Raw genomic sequence first — 25,283 nt, forward strand, 5'->3', positions numbered from 1 at the left:
GGACATTATCAATAATAACAAATGGCTAAGAAATTCCAATATGTGCAGCCCAAACAGTGCTCTAAGAGCAGGCACACTCTGACTTGCCTTGGACTGACCTACTGAATTAGCCATTTTTTCACTGTCCCCAACACCAGGCTGTCCACCTCTTGTGCCACACAGGCTCTCTGCTCCCACCAGCTGACTTCATGCTCGAAGCAGAATTCACTGCGTCTTCCTGGAGCTGCTGAGGCCAACTGACTTACTTGAATTATGGAGCTTAATTATGGAAGCTGACTAAATGAACATAAAATAAAAATACCGTTTCTATGAAAACTAAACTGGTGGCTATAGGAAGACTTTCTAGAGGCAAGTCACCAAGAAGAAAGCTGTGGGTTAGAAATGGCATAACAGCTGGGAAAATGAGAGGGAATTACAAACAGACTCTGTGCTGGAGGACAGCAAGGCACTTGTACCTACAAGAGCAACTGTCTATTTGTGTCGTAAATTATCTCAGGTGTATTTTTAAGAATTCCCTGCTTTAACTGGTGTTTTCACTTAAGCAGTGGTACTTATACTGGTTGGAACCATGGTGTTTTCTGTGCTCCAACCCACCCACTGCTGGATTGGGGCTTCTGAGTTTATGAGATTCTATGAATCAGTTAGACTACTCACTTTGGACTCTAGGCATTCAAATTCAGATCCCATACCTTTGAAAGATAAAAATACTTAACAGAAGGTTCCCTTTTCTTTCATATTTCATAAAAGAGATGAAGGAAGACTGATGATGAACATGGCTGTCCCTCACAGAACAAAGGAGTTCCACCATAGCCTATCACCTAAGCCCAGGACTCTCCTCTGGAAAACATGATTAACAACATATCATCTCCCTCATGGGCATTAAGAGTTAGAAATAAAACTGTCATATCAAAAGCTTAGCACAGAGCCTGATTCACAAGTGATGAAAACTGTTCATGCCGAATAGTATTAATGCATTGCCCAGTGAGAAGAAATACTAGTGTACAACTAAGATCAAGTATGCTCACTTATATGTCAGACTCAAAGTCAGTGTCGATGACAGGTGGAACAAGATGGCTTCTCAAGAGGCGTGAACAGCTCAGAAAAGTTTAGACAACTTCTGAGGCAATATAGACCAGAAGTTCTTGATTAGAGGCAATTTACCCCCAAAAGCATTTGGTAATACTGGATGTATTTTAGTCTGTGTTCACCGGTGGGGAGGGGCACAGAGAAAACCTACTGGCTGCTAGGAAGTGGTGGCCAAGGGTGCTAACCTTACAGGGTGCAGGACATTGTCCCCTAAATGCAAAGTGTGTGAATCTGAGAAGCCCTAACCCTAACATGCAGAAGAAAGACCATTTCTAAAATCCAATTCAAGACAGTAACTTTGAAAGTAAAACTGGGATTTCCATTATATTGATTCCAGAAGGCATGCTGCAGTTACTCAGGAATAAGAGAGATGGGTGTTTACTGATGAGACACAATTCTTTTTATCAGTAAACCTTCAATGGTGTCTATCCTACAACAAGCTTAACAACATTTGAGTGTCTAGAGTGAGCATCTCATAAAGCTGGAAGAATTCTGCATCTGAGACTAAACTTCACTCAGGGGAAGGAATCTAAGTAACATTTCAAACACTACAACTGTAGTCGGCAATCACAACCTCTTGGAGAAGTGGAAAAAGCGGGAAGTCCCCAGCACAGGTATCTTCACCCAGCTGCAGGGAATGCTGATGACCGGGGGACCTCAGTGTACGTGACCATCATGCTTCTAGACTGGGTGCCTGGATGACAGGCGCAGTCCTCAATTTTAATGCTGTTCAAAAACACTAGAAAACTGATAAAATAGTATAAATTTTTCAAAAATTATCCTGCCTTTCTTCAAAGTACAAAATAAGACTATACGATGTCAGAAGTGCACATGCACACACAGATACTCACACACAGACACACACACACAGGCACACACACACACAGACAGACACACACACACACACACACACACACTTTTCGCCTGCCACCTCCAAGAAAGACTAGAAAAGAAACCACCAGCATATTAAGGGTTAAGGGTACATCTCCACCTTTAGTCCTTTTCTACTCAAACTGAAGACCTACACTCAAGTCTTGCCTGAGACTCACTGACAGTGAGACTTTAATCACATGATAAAATTTGTTTTTTACCAGAGGTCCTGCAAAAAGGACAGAAATTTATTATAACTTTGATAAAAAGACTCTGGAGGTAATGAAAAGTGCTAAAAAATGAAGTATTAAAACTGTCATATAATTTTTTTTAAAAAGCTATATCTAACAGTTTCAACTTTACATATATATCCCTAAAGTTGACATAGCAAATCAACAAAATAGAATATAATTCCACTCACTAAATCAAACAAATTTTAACTTAAAAAAAACCCTAGTATTTAATTTATAAGACATTTCAATATCCAAATAGGGAAAAAACTACCCCTAAAATGCAAAGAACTAAGTCACAACAAAAAGCTATGGAGACATTTTAGCCATTAAGACAAAGAATCCATGCACATCTCAAGTCACATAGCTAAAACAGTATACATACTCGGTCACTTTCTTCTGAGTAGAGCAAAATAAAAAAAATGAAACATGTACTCACCCTTCTGGTAGAAGAATTTCCTGTAATAGTATGCGCCGAGATCCACATGTTCCACGGTGTACCTTTTCACCCTGTCTAGGTGCAGCATCAAGCCTTCCTTGGGCACTTCGAGAACCGCCACTCCCGCATTCGTACAATGAGAGCTGAGGGTGGACTCAAAGGAGGCACTTTCACACCCACTGAAGGAGCCAGAATTTGACTTGGACAGGCTGATCTTCCTCTCGCCTTCTCCACCAATCTCATTCCGAAAATACGGACAGCTCAGGACCAGTTCGTTGCTTTTGTCATCTCCTTGGTCCATGCCAAGGCTTCCTTTGGAATTCAGGTCCTCTGTGCTGCCCATGGGAGAGCTGAAGCTGGCTGAGTGAGACAATGGTCCGGAGACCAGGGAAGCCACAGCAGCCGCTGATGCTCCTGTGGTTGTGTTTCTCCTCTTAATCACATTGTGCCTGTTCACAATGGCTTCATTCAAGTCAAACAATATACTCTGGACATCATAGTGGGCAAAGCACTTTGGACACGTCCAGGGCCTCACAGAGTCTTCTGATCTGTTGTCTTCAAGGTCCGACGACTTACCAAGTTCTTCACCTTTGGCATTTCGTAACTTACGAAAAATAGAGGAGTCTCCAGTTTCAGACTTAGAACGTCGCTTGAGTGGTTTTTCCCTTTCCTTGAAAAGCCTGAGGTTCTCTCTCTGTGAGATGGGCCCATCGATCACATCCAAGGAGAAACCAGAACCCTTGCCCCCACCAGTGATGAGGAAGTCACTGAGTTTGGTTGGAGTTGGACCTCGGTCAGATCTGTCATCTTTATAGCCCTTTAACAAATCGAAGAAGCTTTCTCCGGATGTTCCCTGCTTGTCGATTGAAGATGTGCTACCGTATTCCCTGTGCAATGATGGCCCCGACTTGTAGGTCGGGGAGATACATTCATCAAAGCTATCCACATCAAGCTCACTTATGGTGATATCGCTGTTGCTGCGCTGCCGGATTCTGCGAAGGGCTTTCCTGGGGGAACTGGGGTAGGCTTCGGGCATGAGGAATCTGGAGTCCATGTTCTCCGCTGGCCCCGTCTTGTTCTTCAGGGTGTTCTGTATGCTCTTCAGCATGGCTGAGTCATTGGAATTGAGGCTAACAGAACTTCCCTGACTCACAGGACTGCCTTTGGAAGACAGGCTCTCAAGGCAACTTGAGGTTTCTATTTCCTGGCTTGAACGGCTGGATTCTTTGACATTTTCCTTTCTCGGAGGCCAATCTGCAATTCTTGCCCTAACCCCCATCTTAGGGACCCCGGGGGTGGAGGTTATATGGTGAGGACCTTCACTTCTAGGGGGCCCTACTGCAGCCATGACTGATGATCCTAAGCTGCCATTTTGGGACCGGAAGCGACGCATATAGAAGTCATCAGTGTGAACTTTGGGGGTGCCGTCTGTGCTGACAACAGAGGCTCTGTCAGTAGTGACAGGCCTTTCCGTCTGTGACCGCTTCAAGCTGGTCATGATGTAGAAAGCAAGCACTTAAATTCCTGCAGAAAGGCCCGCCATGTCTGTGTCTGAAAGTGCACTTCTGCTTCAGAGGACGGCTTCCAGGAAATACAGCAGTCGTGTCAAGATCTTAAGCCTTTTCATTTAAAAGGTTAAATGATGCCTTGTTTTCAGACCACTGAGAACCCAGATCTCCCACACATTGTAATCCACAACAGTTTCTGGGCTTCACTTGAACAGAAGGCTTCCTTCAGAGAACACTAAAGAGAACTTGCATCACTGGGACTCTGTGGTCGCCATAATCCTGCTCCCCCTAGAGAGAGGAAGACAACTTCAATTAGCATTGAAAAACACACTTAAAATAAGCATGCAACTGCTAGAATCAGACACTCGGACAGGAGACTCAATATTGCACTGCGGTCAGCTTCAAAATTCACATTTTTAATAAAGCAAATACGAAGGAAAAAAGTAAAAACAGTTAATAAAACCCCTCAATTCCATTGAAAGAAGGGCTATGAATACTTGAGGTTAGTTGAATTGTTTCATAAAACTGGGAGGGGTACCAGCTTGTTCTAGAGTATCCAGGCTCCTGACTGCAGGCACAGACTTTTGCTTCCATGATCTCTAATAATGCAGCCATCATGCCACTGTGCTGACCAGAAGTTTGAGACAAAACCAACCTAACCAGATAATCAGAGCAATGCAAGGCAGCCCTCTGAGAATGCTAACAATTCAACATGATTTTCATTATGTTACAACTCACTTTTTAAATTCCTTTTATATTTCAAACAGATAATTATTTCCTGACAAAAGCTTACCAGATTTGGCAAGAGCAAATCTACCCACAGCATAGAGAAAACAAGCGGCGTTTCCTGGAGCCATCATACCCACCAGCATGCTTCCGTATTTTCCTCCACTTTCTTACTTACCCACATGAAGAACACTGCAGAAGGAGTCCGGCACTCACTCCACCTTTTCCCAAGTTCTCCTTACTTTCATCTACTCTCAGAGCTGGAAGTCTTTCGCTAATTCACAAAATGCCTGCACATTTCCTTAAGCAACGCAGCCTCCTCCACCCCATCAGTGCTAATTTATGACGACGACAGAAACAAAATGCTGCTCGGGGCAGCCTGCTCCATGTTCTCCACCAGATTACAGAGAACTGTTACCATCCTTCCAGGTGACCTGCAGGAAGACGAACTTCCCCATGAGCTCATCAGGCAGGAGACAGCAGGCACAGAGTCTGAGCACAGAAGCCTGTTCGGGTGCGTACATCCTGAAGAGAGGCAAAGGATCCTTTTCCAGCATTCCGCAAATTACACAAGAGGTGGCCTTTAAATTCTTGCCAGATACATGTTTGGAAAGACGCTGCTGAACCAGCACTGAGCTGACAGGGCGGCATTGTCTACAAATCACGCTCTGACACTGAGGAGGACCGCACACTGCATGCTGCACTCAATGGTAACAAGCACTTACTTCCACGATAATTAAGCATCTCGCTAGTCAGCTTCCTGCCTCCAAGGCAGCGGCTTTCATTCCTCCCGCAGCACGCAGAATCAGTTTAGGAGACTCGTTGCTATTTAAAGCTGGAACATTTAGGGGTGTTTCAAAAATGCTCCCTGCCTGCAGACGGCAGGGCTCTTGCAGGGTAGGTCTGGCTAGCCGGCCGGTCAGATAAATGCCCACTGTTATCATTCACACTCCTCTGCCCATGTTTTGTGAAAGGGATAATGGTTTTGCACTTGCACAGCCCTAATTAAGCCTGGCTTTTACACTTTCTAGATACTTCTATAGCCAGACCGCTACGATTTCCTTTACATTCCAGAACTTTACATGCTGCTCTTTCCATTGCTAGCCTTTAAGGAGAACAACGTGCTAACTGTTGCTTACAGCAGCAGCCAGGCCAGCACGTGCGACCACAGCTGTGGTTCAAGAAGTACTGCTTCTAAAATGGAAGGGGAACCAGTCACCTGGACCACTGCGAGCACCTGCCCAGCTTAACACACCAACAAAGAAGGAATTCAACAAAGTAGCCCTCAGGAAATAATAAACTAGTTAAAGTAATTCTTAAAAGTCAGGTGTTTTCAGTATTCTCACAGACTTACAAAAACCCAGGTAAACCATCCTCCATTCCATTTCTAAAACATCCAACCCCAAATACCAGTCTCACCAAGATCAAAGCTCATTCTTGCCATATTTCAGTTCTTCTTAGAAAATGACTTACCACAGAACCGGCCCCTCCGCAAACCCCCCAGTTTTTGGAGGTAGAGTCTCACTCTGTAGTCCCCACAGGCCTTGAACTCACCAGGACCTTCCTACCTCAGCTTTCCAGGTGCTTAGATTACAGGCAAATGCCATCAAACCTGTTTACAAAACTGACTTTTTAAAGACAGGTGACATCATAGCCATTCTAGGAATAAACTAAAAGCTGGAACTGGGGCACAATAAATAAAACCAACTGGGAATGTCCAGCGTCCACCGTTAATAGTTTCTTTTCAATATCACTTCCCTTCTTATTGTTTAAAGATTTGTTTCTTGTGCAAACAGATGTTTTACTTATGTATATGTATATATGTGTATTTTGAGATCCCAGGGAGACATTACACTTTTTGGAATGAGAGTTACAGAGAGCTGTGAACTTCCACATGGGTGCCTGAATCAAACCCAGGTCCTCTTCTGTAACAAATGAAAGTATTCTTTTTTTTTCTTTTTTTTTTTTTCTTTTTGGTTCTTTTGAGACAGGGTTTCTCTGTATTGTTTTGGAGCCTGTCCTGGAACTTGCTCAGTAGACCAGGCTTGGTCTTGAACTCACAGAGATCCGCCTGCCTCTGCCTCCCGAGTGCTGGGATTAAAGGCGTGCACCACCACTGCCCGACAACTGAAAGTATGCTTAACCACGAAGCCATCTCTCCAGTCCTACCTCCTATGGCCTAACAGATTTTTAATATGAAAACTTCTTAGCAATTAAATCTTATTATGATTACTTTTTATTTCAAAATATAGATGAACACATGGAAGAAGAGTTTGATCAAACTTAAGAGGTGAACGACTAAGTTAAATAACAGAATTTCCAATTGTGAAGATTCCAAGCCCCCCCACCCTCCACTTTCCTGCCCCTTCTCCCTTTCCCTTCCTTCTCCGCTTCCTTCCTTACTTGCAACATTAACTTCCTTTGAGATACAATATAAATTTTGGCTGTAGGTGAGCAATATACAAATAAAGATGGACACTAAGCCACCAGCTGAAAATCAGGATATCTGTCCATGCAGATCAATAACACTGCACTCTATTCAAGAGTAGACTGAAATAGCAAACATGCTGACAGTCACTAACAATTCAAGCAAGCATCAACAGAGCTATCCAGACATTGATAGATACAGTAAGAAGCAACAGAATTAAACAAAGGAGCAGGATGACTTCACAGCATATCACTTGCATCACAAAAACATTTCCTTATCACATTTAATTTCATAGTTCTCCATACTATGTACTTCTGGTGAATCCATTTGGCTAGATTCCCAATCCCACTGACAGGGACTTCAGTCAGTCCAGCTCAGCTCTACCATTGGAAAGTCTTTTCATCACCCAGGATCTATATAATCACTGCCCTCTGTTGATCAAAACCATTCTTCCAGAAGAGACATTCCATTATCTCTAAACCATTCCCAGCATGCCCATGTTCTCTTCTAAGCATGGCTGTACAGCTGGTACCAGGAATACTTGAGGAAACGATCCTTTCCTTCAAGTCAAATTCAGGTCTAGATGAGGAAGGCAGATGGTGAAAAGATGACGTATGATACAGGCCATGACAAGATATGCATAGGCCATGTCTCCTTCCTGTACTTTCCACTCTAACTGTGAGGTCTTTCCGAACAAACTGTTTGCTGGTGGATCTTAACTGAACCACAGCAAGTCAGCCATTCAGAATTTTAAGTCCCTAGTAGTGATGAAAGTGGTCACTTGGGAGTTAAAGCTGCCATTGTTCCTTTGGCTCTGGGAGGCGTTTGCACTTTGATCCTCCCCGTTGACCACAGTGACAAGCACCTGCTCTTGCCTCTCTTTTTGCCCACCATTCCCTATCATTCTTCCCACTTGTGCATACATGTGGTGGGTACATATTCATGAGTGCACACACATGTGCAGGCGCACATGCGCATGTGTGCCTAGGAGGCCAGAGGTTGCTACTGAGTCTTCCTCAATGGCTCTCCACGTCAGTCTCCGAGACAGGGTCTCTCAGGTGAACCAGATCTTGCCTGTGTGGCTGATTTTGCTAATTTGTAATCCAGCTCTACTTTCTACATGCTGGATCTGTAAGTGGGCTGTCATGCTCACTGGGCATTTACATGGGTTCTAGGAATCCAAGTTCTAGTCTTTAGACTTGTGCGGTAGGCACCTCATCCACTAAACCACTTAGCCAGTCATTATCATTTAAAAGTTAGTGACCCCAGGGTGGTGTCCCTGATTTCCTTTTCTTACCACTGTCACACTGCTGGAGGAGGCTGCAAGGGTGTTACTAGGACGAGGAGCAGCAGGTGTTTTAGCAGGAGGCAGCAGGCACAGATGCAATAGAGTAAGAACAGGACTGCAGAGGGCAGGCGCTGGGCTGCTTGGCTCTTGCTGTGTAGGTAGTCTGTAAGGTAACAAGTATTCTGGCAATACCATAACAGACAGGGTATACGGCTGACCTCGGCTTTAACCACCTCTCTGTGTTGTTAGTTCTCAATTTCCGGCCATGACATTGTTTTCATCTGTCTATAATTTCTAAAATAAATGACTTCCAAGCAGACAAGTGAGCGAGTGGTGAAGAAGTAAGGACAACACAGAACACAGAACTCAAGGAACTAAATGAAAAGAAGAGCATGGAATGTTCTCTGCACCTAAGGCATGAAGATCAGGGAAAGGTTCCATGAGAAAATGTGGAGTGGCTGGGGTAATGGAGCCTGCAGCGTTACTGTAATGAAAGACGTGTGTTCAGTACACGGACTCGATTTTACTATCACCAATGCTACACAGTGAATAAGTGATGGTCAAATACAGCCCCGTGTTAGACAACTCATCACCAGATACAACCGAGGGACGAGTGTGAGAAATGACATGACTGGGGTGGGGACAGCCCTTACAAACCAGGGCAGGTACTCAGCAGGAAATTCAAGTTTTTCTAAGTTGTGCTCAAATCCAGTTATTTATCCACAGAAGAGTTTCATAACCACGTAAGACAGAGACATACATACTAAGTCACGACCCATGATCCTTCATGAAACCTGCAGATTTATAGACTAGAAACTACCACCACTGGCTTTATTTGAACCAACAGATTTTTTTCTTCCTTCCTTTTTTTTTTTTAAACAAAACAAAACAAAACAGGGCCTCATAAAGCTCAACCTGAACTTGAGTTATGACCCCCTCCCTTTCTTTGCCTCCATGTGCTGGGATTATAGGCATATGTCCCATCATTCGGTTCTAGAAGGCTCCTTAATTAACTTAATCCCAGACTCATCTTTCCATTGTACGTCCTGTTGAACGTAATGAAGCATAAGGCAGGCCCATGTTTCAGAAGAATGCAGGATAAGGAAACTGTACATGCCTTAAACATCTGCCATGCTTTACACACTCACTCTCCCCTGCCCCCCTCTCACTCACTCACACACACACACACACACACACACACACACACAGAGAGAGAGAGAGAGAGAGAGAGAGAGAGAGAGAGAGAGAGAGAGAGAGAGAGAGAGAGAGAGAGAGAGAGAGAGAGAAAGCTAACCAGGGGATTTATGTTTGTCTTTGGATAGACTGTAGTTTGAGGCTTAAATTTTTTTTATTTACTAAAATGAGCAAGCATTACTACCATAATCAGAACAAAACTTACTAGAAAAAAATAATTTTGTTGCTAAAAACAGTGTGATCTGGGAACTCAGGGCAATGAACCTACCTTTAAATAATAATTGTAAAACATGGCCCCATGTTAATACTCTATCATCCCAATCACCGAACAAGTCAAAATTGGACAGATCAAGTGCTTCCCTGAAGTGTCCTTATGCTTATCTTCTAATTATGATGAACTGGAAAAGGGCTAAGAGTCCAGCTGCTTTAAGAGATATTCATAGGATCTGAATAATGGCTGCACGAAGATTACTCTTTCCGCATCTACAGATGTTTCTTGTACTTCATGTTGACTTAGTCCCTTCACATTTTGCCCCCCCCAAGACTGTAGTGACCTAGGAAAATCAGGTGATGGTGGTAAGCAAACACAGGTGATCCCACTAGTTTGCCCTTCCTGGGTTCAGTCTATGTCCCACATGCATTCTGTCCTTGTCATCATCTTCCTCCTACAGAGCCTTCAGCTAAACGACATCACTGTGGCCGCAAAGAACAGCTTTCTGGAGAGCAGTACTGAGGAGCACCAGGCCGAGCAGTGTGGACTTTCCTCTCTAGGGTCGAAGGGAAAGAGACCGTGTGACCTGGAGGAAATGCTTCCCCTTCCATCAGCCACTGGTTGATACTTAATGGACACTAACAAGGACTGTCAGAGGAACTAGTCAGGGCAGGAGAGCTACTGCAGGCCGCCAGCTTGTTCCTGCCAGCACCACTCACCCGCCTCCTGCACAGAAAGGCAAATTCGAGCCTCAAATCCCTGCAGCTATCTAGCTGAGAGAAAAGTGATGTGTAGGAAACCAGACAGCTCAGAAAGGAGCCTCAAAATGGCTTTGTTAAGGGCATGGTGATTTCTGTTTCTCTGTTTGTTTGAACATTTTATGTCCCGAAGACAACTTAAGGAAGTGCACTTGAAAAAGCACACCACAGAAGCTTAAAGATCAAAGCAGTGACAGTAAGAACAGTTCCTTCCATGCACAACCCAAGTCCAAATCACACCACCAAGGATTAACAGCAGCCGTGCACTCTTAGGAGTCTAGAAAAACACTCAAGGAAAACTCTAAAAGAAAAGCTGGACCCATGGAATCACTCCATTACTCTACCACTTCTCAAACAGACTGCAGACATTCCACTCTGCCTGCCACTGCATCTGGATCCCCACACACAAGCTCTGCTTAGTGGCTCACTATGGAGAGACTCTGCCATCCTCCTCAGTCGTGGACATACACACTCAGTCCTCACAAGCAGTCAGTGAGGCTGAGATCTAATGGCTCACTATGGAGAGACTCTGCCATCCTCCTCAGTCGTGGACATACACACTCAGTCCTCACAAGCAGACTGAGGCTGAGATCGCAGACTGCATGAACAGTGAAACAGTTCAGAGCGGGAAATGCCATGCCCAGCAGCACAAGGTGAATGCACTGTCCGTAGCACCGGTGCTTTCTGTGCAGCATACTCATGCTCAGCACATCTGGGCTGACAGGTAAAGGATTATTACAGCTAAAACTACAGTAAAATTGGCAGAAAATAAAAATTTACAGTAAAAAATACTCAACTGATAGAGAATAAGTCTGGGTCTACTGGAAATGCATCCAGGAGAATATAAAACAGTGGTAATTAGCTTCTAAAAATGCATCTGTGGTCAAACTCTTCAGAGGATCCTCAAAGTCACCAAACCGATCCTGGTCTACAGTGGGCCTGGAAGGCAGGGCTAAAAATAGAAGCTCCCTCCATGGGGCTTCCTTCTAACTGGACAGAAGGAAATGGGTAAGGTGCATTTCATTAAGAACTACCCAACAAGTGGGCTTAAGTTACTAAGGCAATATTCTAAACACAAAACTGTCAATTTCTGTGAAAACAACCTTGATAGGAACCAGATTTTCCATATGAAGAAATTTCAGGGCTTCAAAATAGAAACCCATAAAGGTTAAAGAGCCCAGGCAGAGTTCACCTACAAACCAGACTTCTTCATGCCCCACTACTTACTGGGCTATCAGACCAGGTGCACCCTCCCAGAACACTTTCCTAATGACGACAGAGCTGTGTCACTGCATTTTTTTTCAAGTAGACCATGCAGCTTAGAAGAGATAGGCCTACTTTTGTTGTCTCTAGGGTCGGATTCCCAAGCCATGTTTCTTGTAGCACCCCCTGCCCTTCTGGATCCCATGGTTAACTCTACATGTTTGGGCATCCCTCCCTGGTGAAACTGTGATTCCTGAGGAAGAAATCTTTCCCCCAAAGCACCTAAACTCAGTACTCTTGAAAGCTATGTTTAAGGCCACAGAACCTCAGGTTCTTGAAACATGCTCTGGGGGTTGAAGATGTAGCTCAGAGACAGGATGTGTGCTCAGCATGCACAAGACTGGGTTTAAGCCTCACAACTCCCTTGCCCTTCAAAAAGAGAAGCCACAAGTTTTGAAACATGAAAATCTGATCACTTGCCTATTCACAGGTACTGTTTCTGAAGTGCCCACAAGCACACCTACATTGATGGGCAGAGCAGCTTCCCTCTACCTTAGAGATAAGCCAGAATTGCCCTAATGCAAGACCAACATCTACAGCTGTGGCCAGTCCTCTCCTTGGTCCCAACCATCCCTGAACCTTGAAATCACAAAAAGGAGGAGGCCGGTTTGCAGCCGGTTTAATCTCTCTCTTAGTCCAACCTGACCCTTTTCTCCCCAGTTTAGCTCTCACACCTACATAGACAGCAATTTTGTATTTTCTCTTTCAGGAAGCTGCCTTTTCAACATTCCTAGAGACTTAAAAAAATCAAGATCATTACATCAGAAATTAAAATTTCTCCTCGAAAGAAATCATGATCTCAGTATGTGTTACTACCATTTAATACCAGGTCCGTTACCAAGAAAACTGACGGTTTGTTTTGTTGTTTTTGAAAGTTTTCTTGAAAAACAGCAGCTAAAACAAGTTTAAAGCAGAATATGTTCAAGAAAGAAAATTTCTTTAACAGAACACAAGCTCAAGGCCTGTTTATTTTTACTGAGAGTATGGCTATAATAAGCAAAGATGGAGAAATCAACACGGCATCATTTGACACTTATTAGGAAAAATCCCAAGAAAGCCGGTATTCAGTTAATGATGATACAATTAAAACAGTATTCTTAACCTGGTGGAGGCAGAGGGAATTAGTAGAACCCTTCCACAGAAGGAGAAAAGAGGAGCAGAAGAACTAGGTCTATTCACACGTGAGCCCTGCAATTTCTGGTGGGCACTTGGCAGCCTAGGCTTCACAAACCAGCTCCTGGATGTCTTTCCTGCTTTGTCAGATCCTGGGAGTTCTGTCTGCTGGCCCTCTCGAGACTCTGCCTTTGTCATCAGTCATTCAGGACCCACATCAACAGCCGAAGTTTTCTTGTACACTGTCCACCATACTGTTAATACCTCAGTGTGCGTAAGTACCTTCCTTCCACTTACTCAGTGTAAGTACTGTGCCTTAGTTTTTGGACACTAAGGTTCCAGCAAAGCCTTAGAATGAAAAAACACACACTGTACCAGGTGCAACTCCTGAGATGAGCTCACAGCTTATGAGGAACCAAGCCCACAGCACACAGGCGCCCACAGCACTACTATTTGGTTTTTTATTTTCTGCATACAATAATGGCCTAGGACCATGGGCAAATAAGAACAAAAGTAAAACATTGCTTTAATCTTCTCAACTTTAGAGCCAACACACTGAACCAGGTGTTCCCCATGGTATTTTCATATTCCTAAGTGACATGCTCATCATGCTGTTTGTGTTAGCAGTCTTAGTACCATTGAAATGACAAATTAACACACCTCCACTAATTACCTCCCCTTCCCCCTATACTCTGTGTATGTATATTTGTCTACACCATGGCTATATTAAATAAATACATATTTATCAGGATTTATATTTTTATTACTATGTTTGTTCAATTTTTATAGTTTATTTTTCCCAGACCGAATAATTGCTTGCTTCTTTTTCCCTCCCTCTCTCCCTCCCTCCCTCCCTCCCTCCCTCCCTCCCTCCCTCCCTCCCTCCCTCCTTCCTTTTCCTGCATAGGTTTCCAGTCTTGGATGTCTAGCTGGCTTCAAGTACTTGATGGCTGACTGAGTTTATAGCTACAGGCAGTAAAATATGTGCCTATGTGCCATTAGACTACCTCAGGTATCATTTCATTATTCCTTCCTTCAGCTGTTAGCATGAAGAGGTCCAAAGATAACTACACCACAAAGTGGTGTATACTAGGTTTATAGTTTATTACTTTATCCACTCTGCTGCTTACCTTATTTTTCATAGACATAATGACTTTTTTCCCATACCTATTGGCTTGGTTTCTTTCTAAAATGAATAAAGAAAAATAATCTTACTGTTTTCTACCTGGTCAAAATAAAAAGGTTGGCTACCACTCCTTTACTGGAATTCTGAGATTGGGGTAGCCTCTATGTGAGTTACTCACTGGTGTAGCCTCTACACTAGAAAACCCACAATTGTGCCAGTATCCACTGTAGCTGGGTTTTTTTGTTGTTGCTGTTTTTTTTTTTAACTTTTTTTTATTCTTTGGCTCTTTTGGCTTGGGGGGGGTCCCACCACCCAACTCCCAAATATCACACAGAGAGGCTAATTATTACTTATAAGTGCCTGGCCTTAGCTTGGCTTGTTCCTAACCAGCTTTCCTGAACTTTAATTATCCCATCTATCTTTTGCCTCTGGACTCTTACTTTCTCTATTTCTGTATATCTTTTCTTTCCTTCTTATCCCATGTCTGGTTGAGTGGCTGGCCCTTTCTTTTCTCGCTCCTTCCTTCTTCTCAGATTTCTCCTCCCATCTATTCTCTCTGTCTGCCAGCCCTGACTATCGTTTCCTCTGCCTAGCTACTGGCCGTTCAGCTCTTTATTAGAACTATTGGGTGTTTTAGACAGGAAAAGTAACAGTTTCATGGCGTTAAACAAATGCAACATAAAAGAATGCAACACATCTTTGCATCATGAAACAAATATTCCACAGCATAAACAAATGTAATACATCTTAAAAATATTCCACAACAGCCCACGTTTCTCTAGAGAGAGGTCTAGTCCAGACTTCCAGGAAGTAAGCTCTGCAAAGCTCTATGCAATTCCTCTGTGGCCAGAGGCTTCATGTTCACACCAGAAAGAGACCCCAGCACTTATCTACAATCCCATCCCATACCAATGCAATCTTCCCGGAGACTTGGCCCTCCAATCCCGTGGTGTAGGAAGGTCAGAGCTTTCTGCAGTCTCTAAACCCACTCTCTCTGCTGACCAAAACTATGTTAAGTCTAGTCTGTTTCTTTCCCTTTTACCTGTCCTTGAATATTTTTACTTTTTGTCATTAACAATGACAGACAGGGAGAATCCTTCTCTAGAGAGAAGCTGATTAACTCAGAAGTGACCTAGGAACCCAGGCATTTGTCAAGCAGGGAAGGAATTGGTAGGAGTGACATTTAGTGGCTTGAGGAGGGAAGAAAATGACAAGTATCCTATGCAATGAGTTTGGCTGGAAAGTGTCATGCTATACTTCACAGGGAAATGTTTTAAGCATATAAACATCCACTGTCCAGACTTAATGTCAATACATATAATATCAAATTTGTTATAGATGATAAAAAATAAAAGGTCACAGATACAGCTAAAACAGCAATTTCTCCAGAGACTCCCTCTCAGGAGGCCCTCCCCTTCTCCAGGGAAACAAAGCAATCAGTGTGGCTGTGAAGCTGAGACATTCACTCAGAACACTGCCTTCTGTGAGTTTCTTGTGCCATGTGAATGATTTATCCTCATTGCTACAGAATCTTGTCTGCCTCATTGGTTTGGCTCTGGTAGAGAACTAGAATTTGTTTCTTGATCTAATCTACTGTGTTTTTCCCATTTTTTCTCCTAGGTCATTGCCTCTTTGCTATGATTTAGAACACATCTGGGTACCACAGATGTGAGACCTGCATTAGGTACATCTATTCACACTATTCTCAGTCTAAAAGCTTTGTCTCTGGTTGCCATTCAAGTTATATTTCCTTGTGCTTCCAACTTGAATGTTTGTCTATTTTTTTTTTAAGATAGGGTCTTGTGGCCTATTCCTTGGTGGCCTCAAACCAGCTATGCAATCAAGAGTAGCCTTCAATGCTTGATCGTTGTGCCTCTACCTCCTGAATGCTAACACCACAGGCATATGCCAGCATACCTCGTTTATACAAGTGCTAGTGACCAAACCCAGAGCTTTGTCTATGATAGGCAAGCACTCCACCAAATGAGTGGTATCCCCAAGACTCATTGGAAAGTTTTGAAAAGTTCAAATTTGTAGTTTAGTCTTTCTACTCATTCTTCAAAATATTCTCCTATTTTCAGTGCTATACATAGTTTCCTCTATAGAGGAAAAGAGTTTAAAGGTTTCTCTTCAAATGATGGCTTTCGTTCATTTTCTCACATTTTCATACAACTATTTCTTGCAGTCAGCAGCACTTTGTAATTACTGACATAATAATCACAATGTCAAGACCAAATCTCTCTGTGTCTGGGGTTTCTGTGTGCTACCGCCACACCAATCCAAGTGAGACAGCATTGTAACAAATCCTACTGGCCGGGTGTTGGTGTCGCACGCCTTTAATCCCAGCACTCGGGAGGCAGAGGCAGGTGGATCTCTGTGAGTTCGAGGCCAGCCTGGTCTACCGAGAGAGTTCCAGGACAGCTTCCAAAGCCAAAGAGAAACCTTGTCTCAAAAAACTAAAAAAAAAAAAAAAAAAAAAAAAATCCTACTGACCCCATTTGGCATCTTCAATTTAATTTTAGAATCATTCTGTCATGTTTCTTGGAAAATTCTCTTGGTTGTGGTACTTTAACATCTAATTGCATCCATTTTATAAATTAAGAAGCACTGAGTACTTTTAAAGGCTGAAGTTTCTGTTCAGTACCAGACAGTAGCTCTTTTTTTATTTTATTTTATTTGTTTGCTTTTGTTTTTCAAGACAGGATTGCTCTGTGTAGCCTCGGCTGTCCTGTTACTAGCTCTGTAGACCAGATTGTCCTCGAACTTACAGTGATCCGCCTGCCTCTGCCTCCCAAGTGCTGGGATTAAAGGTGTGTGCCATTTCTGCCCAGCATAGCTATTATTTTTTAAACTAGTATTTTACAGTGTTTTAACTCATAAAGACACTATAACTAGACATAGTGACACAAATCAGTAATTACAGATTGGGGAGGTGAGACAAGAGGACCAAGAGTAGGACAGCCTAGGTTGCATAGGAAGATCCTGTCTGAAAATGCGAAGCAAAGTGTAATGCCACTCTACGTTCTTTGCTATGTTTATTACAAGGTACATTATAATATTTTATTGATGGGACTGACTGTAATCACCTTTTCTAATATACTGCTATCAGTATACTACAAACTCAGTGGTCTCTTAACTCCTATTACATATAGTCCTGCTACTAAATTCTTCATTGAGTTAATAGTTTAATAATTTCCTACTTAGGTAGTATGTTAAAAATGATATTTCCCTCCATTCCATTGAATTATGAGCTAGCTGGCAGTTAACAGGACAAAATTTAAGATAGCTAAAGCTCAACTCTTTAAACACGTTTATGCAAGAAAACTCACAAAGCAATGCGTAAAAAATTAAAGGGCTTCAGAGAAATGGGAGGAAATGGAAGGTTGGTCTTGAGAAAGAATATGTTTCCTTCCTTATAAATATTTTGTTACAAAGAGGTTTTCTAGAAAAGCATAATTACTTTGAAGGAAAGAACATGCAGGAAATCACATATACTCTACACATTTTATTAAAAGCAGTGAGAGCTCAGGAACAAAGTCATGAAAGTACGCCCATTATAAAAGAAGGGCAAAGCCCTCCATATGTGGGCACTTTATACAATGACAGCAGATTTGCCAGCCAGCAAATAAAATGGCTCTACTCCAGAAGGCTCAGCATGATCACTAAGCCAAGCAGCAGGAGTCTACTACAGACTGGACTGGACGTTATGGCACTACTTCAGAAGAAGGGCAGATTACACCTGGAGAAGCACTTTTTGGAAATGCAATGGACTTTGGCTTGGTTATCAAATGAGATCAACAATCTTCAGTAAAATCACCAGGTAGAGTAGCAATCCCTTTCCCAAAGCCATATTCAGGATATCTGTAACCACATCACACACAAGAAATGGTTCCAAAAAAATTCTCTCATTTGCGTAGATCTCCACGGTCATGAGAAATGAGAAGTCAAACAAGAATAACACTTGCACTAGTTAATCATGTAAGACAAAAGTCACAAGAATATGCAGGGAAAGTAAAAGAATAGGAAAATGAAATACACCAGGACAAAACTGAACCTCTGTAAACAGAAACTCCAAACAAGAAAACATACATAGGGGCTGAAGAGATGGTTCAGAAGTTAAGAGCACTGGCTGCTCTTCCAGAGTCCTGAGGTTCAATTCCCAGCACCCACACATTGTTGCTCACACACATCTATAATGAGATCTGGCTCCCTGTTTTGGTGTGCAGGTATACATGCAGACAGAACACTGCACACATGATAGATGGATGGATGAATGGATGGATGGATGGATAGATAGATAGATAGATAGATAGATAGATAGATAGATAGATAGATAGATAGATAGACAGACAGATAGACAGACAGATAGACAGACAGATAGATAGATCTAAAAACATTAAAAAGGATACATACATAGGAAAGAAGTAGCAATCCTCACCACCACATAATTCTAGATAATTACTAGTAAGTTTTATGGCCTGAAACCCGAGCATTCTTTCTGGAGAGACAGGAGAGAGCACAGTTCAGAGCGCAAAAGAGAAATACCATTACCCCAGGAACAGAGGGAGGGGAAGGCGTTGATCATTCCTATGAAAGCAACTTCTGCCTACTTAAGAACCAAGTAAATACTACAGTGAGGAGAGAAAGAGGAAAAAGAGAGAAGGAACTGCCACAAATAAGAGCTGACAACAAGCTTGAGGGAGAGACAACAAAGCACCATAGTAACCCATCTATTAATACTAGAGCTAGAGTGGGGCTGCATCACAGAGAGCAAACATATGCTCTTTATGCTCTTCTTTAGGAAACAGAACTCAGGACCTTCTGCATGACAGGCAAGTGCTCTCCTGCTGAGCTATACCTCTAACCTTGTGGCTATTTGAATAGGAATGGCTCCCAGAGGCTCATGCTTGAATGCTTAGTCACAGGGAGTGGGGCTCTTTGAAAAGATTAGAAGGATTAGGAGGTGTGGCCTTGTTAGAGGAAGTGTGTCACTGGGGGTGGGGCTTTGGGGCTTCAGGAGTCCATGCCAGACCCAGTCTCTTTCTGCCTGCTGCCCGTGGATCAGGATGTAGCTCTCAGTTACTGCTCCAGCACAATGTGTGTTGCCAGGCTCCCTACCATGATAATGGACTAAACCACTGTAAGAAAGGCCCTAATTAAATGCTTTCTTTTATATGAGTTGCCACAGTCATGGTCTTACTTCACAGCAATAGAAAATAACCAAGACAAACCTCAAACTTCTATATAAAAATAAAAATCATAAGCTGGGGGGTGTGGCTTCATAGTAGGCACTTGAATAGCATTTATAAGGTTCTGAGTTTGATCCTTAGCATTGAATGGGGAGAGACTGGGATGAAATGAAAAGATGTATAGGAGCTAATATTTCTTGTATGTTTACTTTGTGCCAGTGAGCATGAGAAATAGTATGTACCGAGGGATGACTCTATGGTAACTGGTTACTGTGCAAACATGAGGACCTCAGTTCAGATGCCTAGCACCCAAGTAAAGGCCAGGCATGGTGACACACAATTGCAACACTAACACTGAGGGAGCAGATCCCATTAGTTCATTGGACGTCCAGGGTAGCCAATCAATGAGCTCTGAGTTCATTAAGAGACCCTGCCTCAAAATTAAGGGGGAGAATAATTGAGGAAGCCACCCAACATTGACCTCTGGCCTATCTACGCACAGACACGGACACACAGACACAGACACACACACACACACACACACACACACATACACACACACACACACACCCCAGAGCGAGTTCCCTTCCTCCCAGCTCTTTATTCCACACACCTTCTACGTACCTGTGACCATGCTGGGCATAGTCAGTGCTACAGGTACCTAAGGTCTCTCCCTACAATTCCCTTTTTAGTCTAAAGAAAAGATTAAGTCATGAAACAAAACTAAGTTGTGTCAATATACAAAATGTCTTAAACATGTATAAAATCATAAAGCATATATATATATAGAGGGTGATAAGGATATTTATGCACCAAACATCTTAAGTAGAAAGACTTTATAGAGTATGAATTCCAATAAACAAATTATACATAAGTTACATCATACCAGAATCTATAACAATGTAAGTTGTCTAACGTAAATAATCATTGAGGTAAATCACGAGAAGATATGATAATCTCCCTAATCATATCTATCCCATCTAAGCCCTAAGCTCATCTTAAAGAGACGGCCAAGTCTGAACACCTCCTTCCAAACCCAACCCTAAACAACTGAAAATCGACCTTAAACAGGTGTAAATTATCCTTTAGTGTCAACAGTAGGAAAAGGGAACATAGTATTCTCAGAATTACTTCCTGCTGAAATGGGATGATAACCTTATGGGATCCTGTAAGAAGAAAATGTTAGCGTAGTGAAAGTCTCGAGAGGACTAACTACAACAATTGTACCCAGTCTCTATTTGGCAGGGGATGCTTGATTGAAGTTCTTATCTTGACTGAAGTTCTTGTAATAAGAAGGTGCACCACATCAGCTAGCTAGTCTGGAATTGTCTAGAGCAATGTAGTCCCAAACAGGTTTTAGAGTGGTAATTGTCAGTTCAAACGCATCAAGTTGGATGGAGTGGAATCAATGAAGTGGGTTATATTTCCATTTCAACTATTGGATCTCAAATTTCAAAGAAAAGTCTGTCTTTAAACATGCCATTTGGTGTCAAGTAACAGATGAAATCAAGGTATAACTAAACATAATTAACACTAGTTGCACTATGATAATTTAATAAATATGTTTCTATTGTTCCCAAAGGGCTGTAAAACTGAAGGATGACAAATGCCCCTGCCTTTCATGAAAGTTACAATTAAAGAGACCCACAATAAGCAAATGCAACACTTCTGAATGTCTAAGGTTATTAATTAGATACATACATAATTAGAAAAGAGTTAAGAACAAAGGAGCACCAGAGAAATTCCTCAAATGATCTGGTTCTTCAGGGCAGTTTATACTTGAAAGTTGTCAGCACAGAAACTGAAGTTACGTGTGGTGCTCACTGCCCATTCACCTGTGAGCTCACTGCACATTCACCTGTGAGCTCACTGCCCATTCAACTGTCAGCTCACTGCACATTCACCTGTGAGCTCACTGCACACTCACCTGTCAGCTCACTGCACATTCACCTGTCAGCTCACTGCACATTCACCTGTGAGCTCACTGCCCATTCACCTGTGAGCTCACTGCACACTCACCTGTGAGCTCACTGCACATTCACCTGTGAGCTCGCTGCACACTCACCTGTCAGCTCACTCACTGCACATTCACCTGTGAGCTCACTGCCCATTCACCTGTTAGCTCACTGCACACTCACCTGTGAGCTCACTGCACATTCACCTGTGAGCTCACTGCACATTCACCTGTGAGCTCACTGCCCATTCTCCTGTGAGCTCACTGCCCATTCTCCTGTGAGCTCACTGCCCATTCACCTGTGAGCTCACTGCACACTCACCTGTGAGCTCACTGCACATTCACCTGTCAGCTTACTGCCCATTCACCTGTCAACTCATTGCACATTCTCCTGTGAGCTCACTGCCCATTCACCTGTCAGCTCACTGCCCATTCACCTGTCAGCTCACTGCCCATTCACCTGTCAGCTCACTGCACATTCACCTGTGAGCTCACTGCCCATTCACCTGTGAGCTCACTGTCCATTCTCCTGTGAGCTCACTGCACATTCTCCTGTGAGCTCACTGCACACTCACCTGTGAGCTCACTGCACACTCACCTGTGAGCTCACTGTCCATTCACCTGTGAGCTCACTGCACACTTACCTGTGAGCTCACTGCACATTCACCTGTGAGTTCACTGCACATTCTCCTGTGAGTTCACTGCACACTCACCTGTGAGCTCACTGCACACTCACCTGTCAGCTCACTGCACATTCACCTGTGAGCTCACTGCCCATTCACCTGTCAGCTCACTGCCCATTCACCTGTGAGCTCACTGCCCATTCTCCTGTGAGCTCACTGTCCATTCTCCTGTGAGCTCACTGCCCATTCACCTGTGAGCTCACTGCACACTCACCTGTGAGCTCACTGCCCATTCACCTGTCAGCTCACTGCCCATTCACCTGTCAGCTCACTGCACATTCACCTATGAGCTCACTGCCCATTCACCTGTGAGCTCACTGTCCATTCTCCTGTGAGCTCACTGCACATTCTCCTGTGAGCTCACTGCACACTCACCTGTGAGCTCACTGCACACTCACCTGGGGGCTCACTGTCCATTCACCTGTGAGCTCACTGCACACTTACCTGTGAGCTCACTGCACATTCACCTGTGAGTTCACTGCACATTCTCCTGTGAGTTCACTGCACACTCACCTGTGAGCTCACTGCACACTCACCTGTCAGCTCACTGCACACTCACCTGTCAGCTCACTGCACATTCACCTGTCAGCTCACTGCCCATTCACCTGTCAGCTCACTGCCCATTCACCTGTCAGCTCACTGCCCATTCACCTGTGAGCTCACTGCCCATTCACCTGTCAGCTCACTGCACATTCACCTGTGAGCTCACTGCACATTCTCCTGTGAGCTCACTGCCCATTCACCTGTGCTACTCTACTCATTGCAGATACATGTGAAAATGAATAATCTTCACAGTGTTTCCATTATCAGTAAAACCAAATAAAACTTCTAGATAGCTATAAAAAATAATTTTGAAAAACCCAAATTCATCAAGTATCTTTCAGCTTTCAAATTAAGTATTGTGGTCAAGTTCCCATTTTTTTCCATCATAAAATTAGCAGTGAGGAAAACTCTAAAGCACAGTATTTATTACCTAATATCTGAGTCACCTGGAAAATGACAGTCTGGCTAGAAAAAAGTGTCTGATTGAAGACTCCCCAAAACACAGTCCATAATTTGTTCTAGGAAATCAAAAATCAAGGGAATTCAAAGTTCCAGGACTTCTAAATGTGTCTGGTACACAATGTCCTCAGCCAGCAGGTAAGACAGACACTGCTTGGTACCTACTCCTGTCACTCTCTCAGTTCTTCACCACAGATTACTCATTTGTTCTGGCTGATGTGCAGAGTTCTAACCTCATCAAAGAAACAGGTCAGTCTCTCCACCACTCATGATCCCAGTAACTGCTCTAGAGCCCCTGGTTCTGATAAGTGAAAACTGAGCAGAAGTCGGCAGCATCCTACTTAGCAAGGAGCTCCCTGATGGAAAGGACAGGCATGGCCAGGGCTTTGTTCTCCTTCTTTCTCTTAGAGGAGAGGATGCACAGAACCACCACAGGCCAGAATGGCAAAAGACACCAGTGGAATCCATCACTGGGATCTCTGGAAGCATTACCTAAGGAAAAGAACAAGAAGGGGCCAATCTTCCTACAAGCAAGCAAGTTCACTCTCATGGGAACATTCTCTCCTACTTCTCATGGAACAAGGCTCCTTATCTTTTTAAATAAAGCTTATTTAAATTAAAAACAATCTTATTTTACATACCAATCCCAGTTCCCTCTCCTTCCTGTCCTCCCATGGCCCACCAATCCCCATCCAATCCCTCATTCACTCCCCAGGAAGGGTAAGGCCTCCTATGAGGGATCACCAAAGTCTGACACATCATTTGGGGTAGGAGGCTCTTTTTTTTTTTCTTTTTAGCCATTAGAAAACATGTTTTTGAAACTTCAAAATTAACATTTGGTTAGGGAGCAAATGCAGGAAAGTTTTTTTTTTCCAGTTTAAATTTAGATAAGAAACGAGGTTGCTTCACAAGTCAGTTCCAGGTCCCTCTCCCATTCCCTCCCCTCCTCCCGTGCCCTCCCCCCACCCCCCCCGTTATCCCCTCATTCCCCCAAGGAGGGAGAGGCCCTCCATGGGGGTGTCCATAGTCTGTCATTTCATATAGGGCAGGGCCTAGACCCTTCCCCAAGAGTTCAGGGTGAGAGTGCACCTCACATTGTTCTATGGGAGTCCAAAGTCCGTGTGTATACTTGGGATGGGTACTGATCTGCTGCAAAAGGCTCAATAGATTCCCTAGGCCTCCTCACTGACACCCAAATTCAGGGGGTATTGATCAGTCCCATGCTGGATTCCCAGGCTGCTGCCTGGGTTTCAAGAGTTAACCTTTGTCTAGTCAGCTGTTTCTGGGGGTTAAACCAGCCCAGTCTTAATCCCTTTGATCACCAGTCCTCCCTCTCTGTTACTGGCTTTCTTGAGTTCAGCTCAGTACTTAACCAAGGGAGTCTGCCTCTTCTTCGATCAGCCACTAAATGAAGTTTCTGTTTCCCAGACTCTCTGGCCATAGGATTGTAGGCTGGCACTCTTTTAATCCTGCTTATAATAATGAATCAGTCCAGAATACGATGAATCAAGAACTGGATCCTAATTTTGAAATGGTCTCACTGTTTTATGCTTATTTATCAGATAATAAGAGGGCACATCTCTGAAAGCTTATGACTACCAGACATGATAAAAACCATGAATCCTTGATTTTTTTTTTTTTTTTGCTCCAGTGCCATTGTATGTGAGGGGGTGGGATTAAGTTCTGCAAGCAGTGTGCACTACCACGCAAACCTGGAGGCTCTTCATGGCAGGCAATGGCCTCCTCTGCAAAAAGTTATAATTAAAATTAAGCAGAAAATGGAAACCCTGACATCTGCTGCTAGTTTACATGCAGTTAAAATGTTTCAAAATTAAAGAGTACAGACTAGAATATTGAGATGCAAAACCTAAATCCTGCACAAGCCAATCACCCACGGGATGTGCCTTTGTGGACCAGACACACAGTCAGTCAGCACAGTGTGTGGTTCCCTGGGCATCTCTGCTGCTGGTGATAACCCCACAGCCTTGCACACACTATGCCTGCACTGAACCACTGAGCCCTCAGACCCCACTGACTCTCTTTTTCTAACCTCTAAGATTTCAGGAGTCTTCACATGTCTGCTTTTATAGTGCCTCCTAGAAATGTGGCTGGGGTTCAGGGTGTAGCTCCATGGCAGAGTGCTGGCCTAACCCGCAGGGGGCCCCAGATTGTGCCCCTAGCACTGACAGGAGGCAGGAAAGCACTAGTAAGGATT

The 25,283-nt window shown here is 43.4% G+C and overlaps 1 protein-coding gene across 9 annotated transcripts in view; it reads right to left on the minus strand.

The window, feature by feature from the left end:
- Positions 1–25,283, minus strand: part of Sipa1l1 (signal induced proliferation associated 1 like 1) — a 284,590-nt gene that overhangs the window by 106,780 nt on the left and 152,527 nt on the right. For 8 of the 9 annotated variants that reach the window (XM_040742801.1, XM_040742806.1, XM_040742805.1 and 5 more), the window contains one exon: positions 2,626–4,421. In XM_040742801.1, the coding sequence (XP_040598735.1) occupies positions 2,626–4,123 (1,498 nt within the window). In that variant the 5' untranslated portion in view covers positions 4,124–4,421. Of the gene's footprint in view, positions 1–2,625; positions 4,422–5,037; positions 5,558–25,283 lie in introns of those variants that run through there. The other variant, XM_040742804.1, reaches the window with a different exon arrangement.

Source organism: Mesocricetus auratus, unplaced genomic scaffold (genome assembly GCF_017639785.1).
Source record: "Mesocricetus auratus isolate SY011 unplaced genomic scaffold, BCM_Maur_2.0 Super-Scaffold_15014, whole genome shotgun sequence".
Lineage (NCBI taxonomy): Eukaryota > Metazoa > Chordata > Mammalia > Rodentia > Cricetidae > Mesocricetus > Mesocricetus auratus.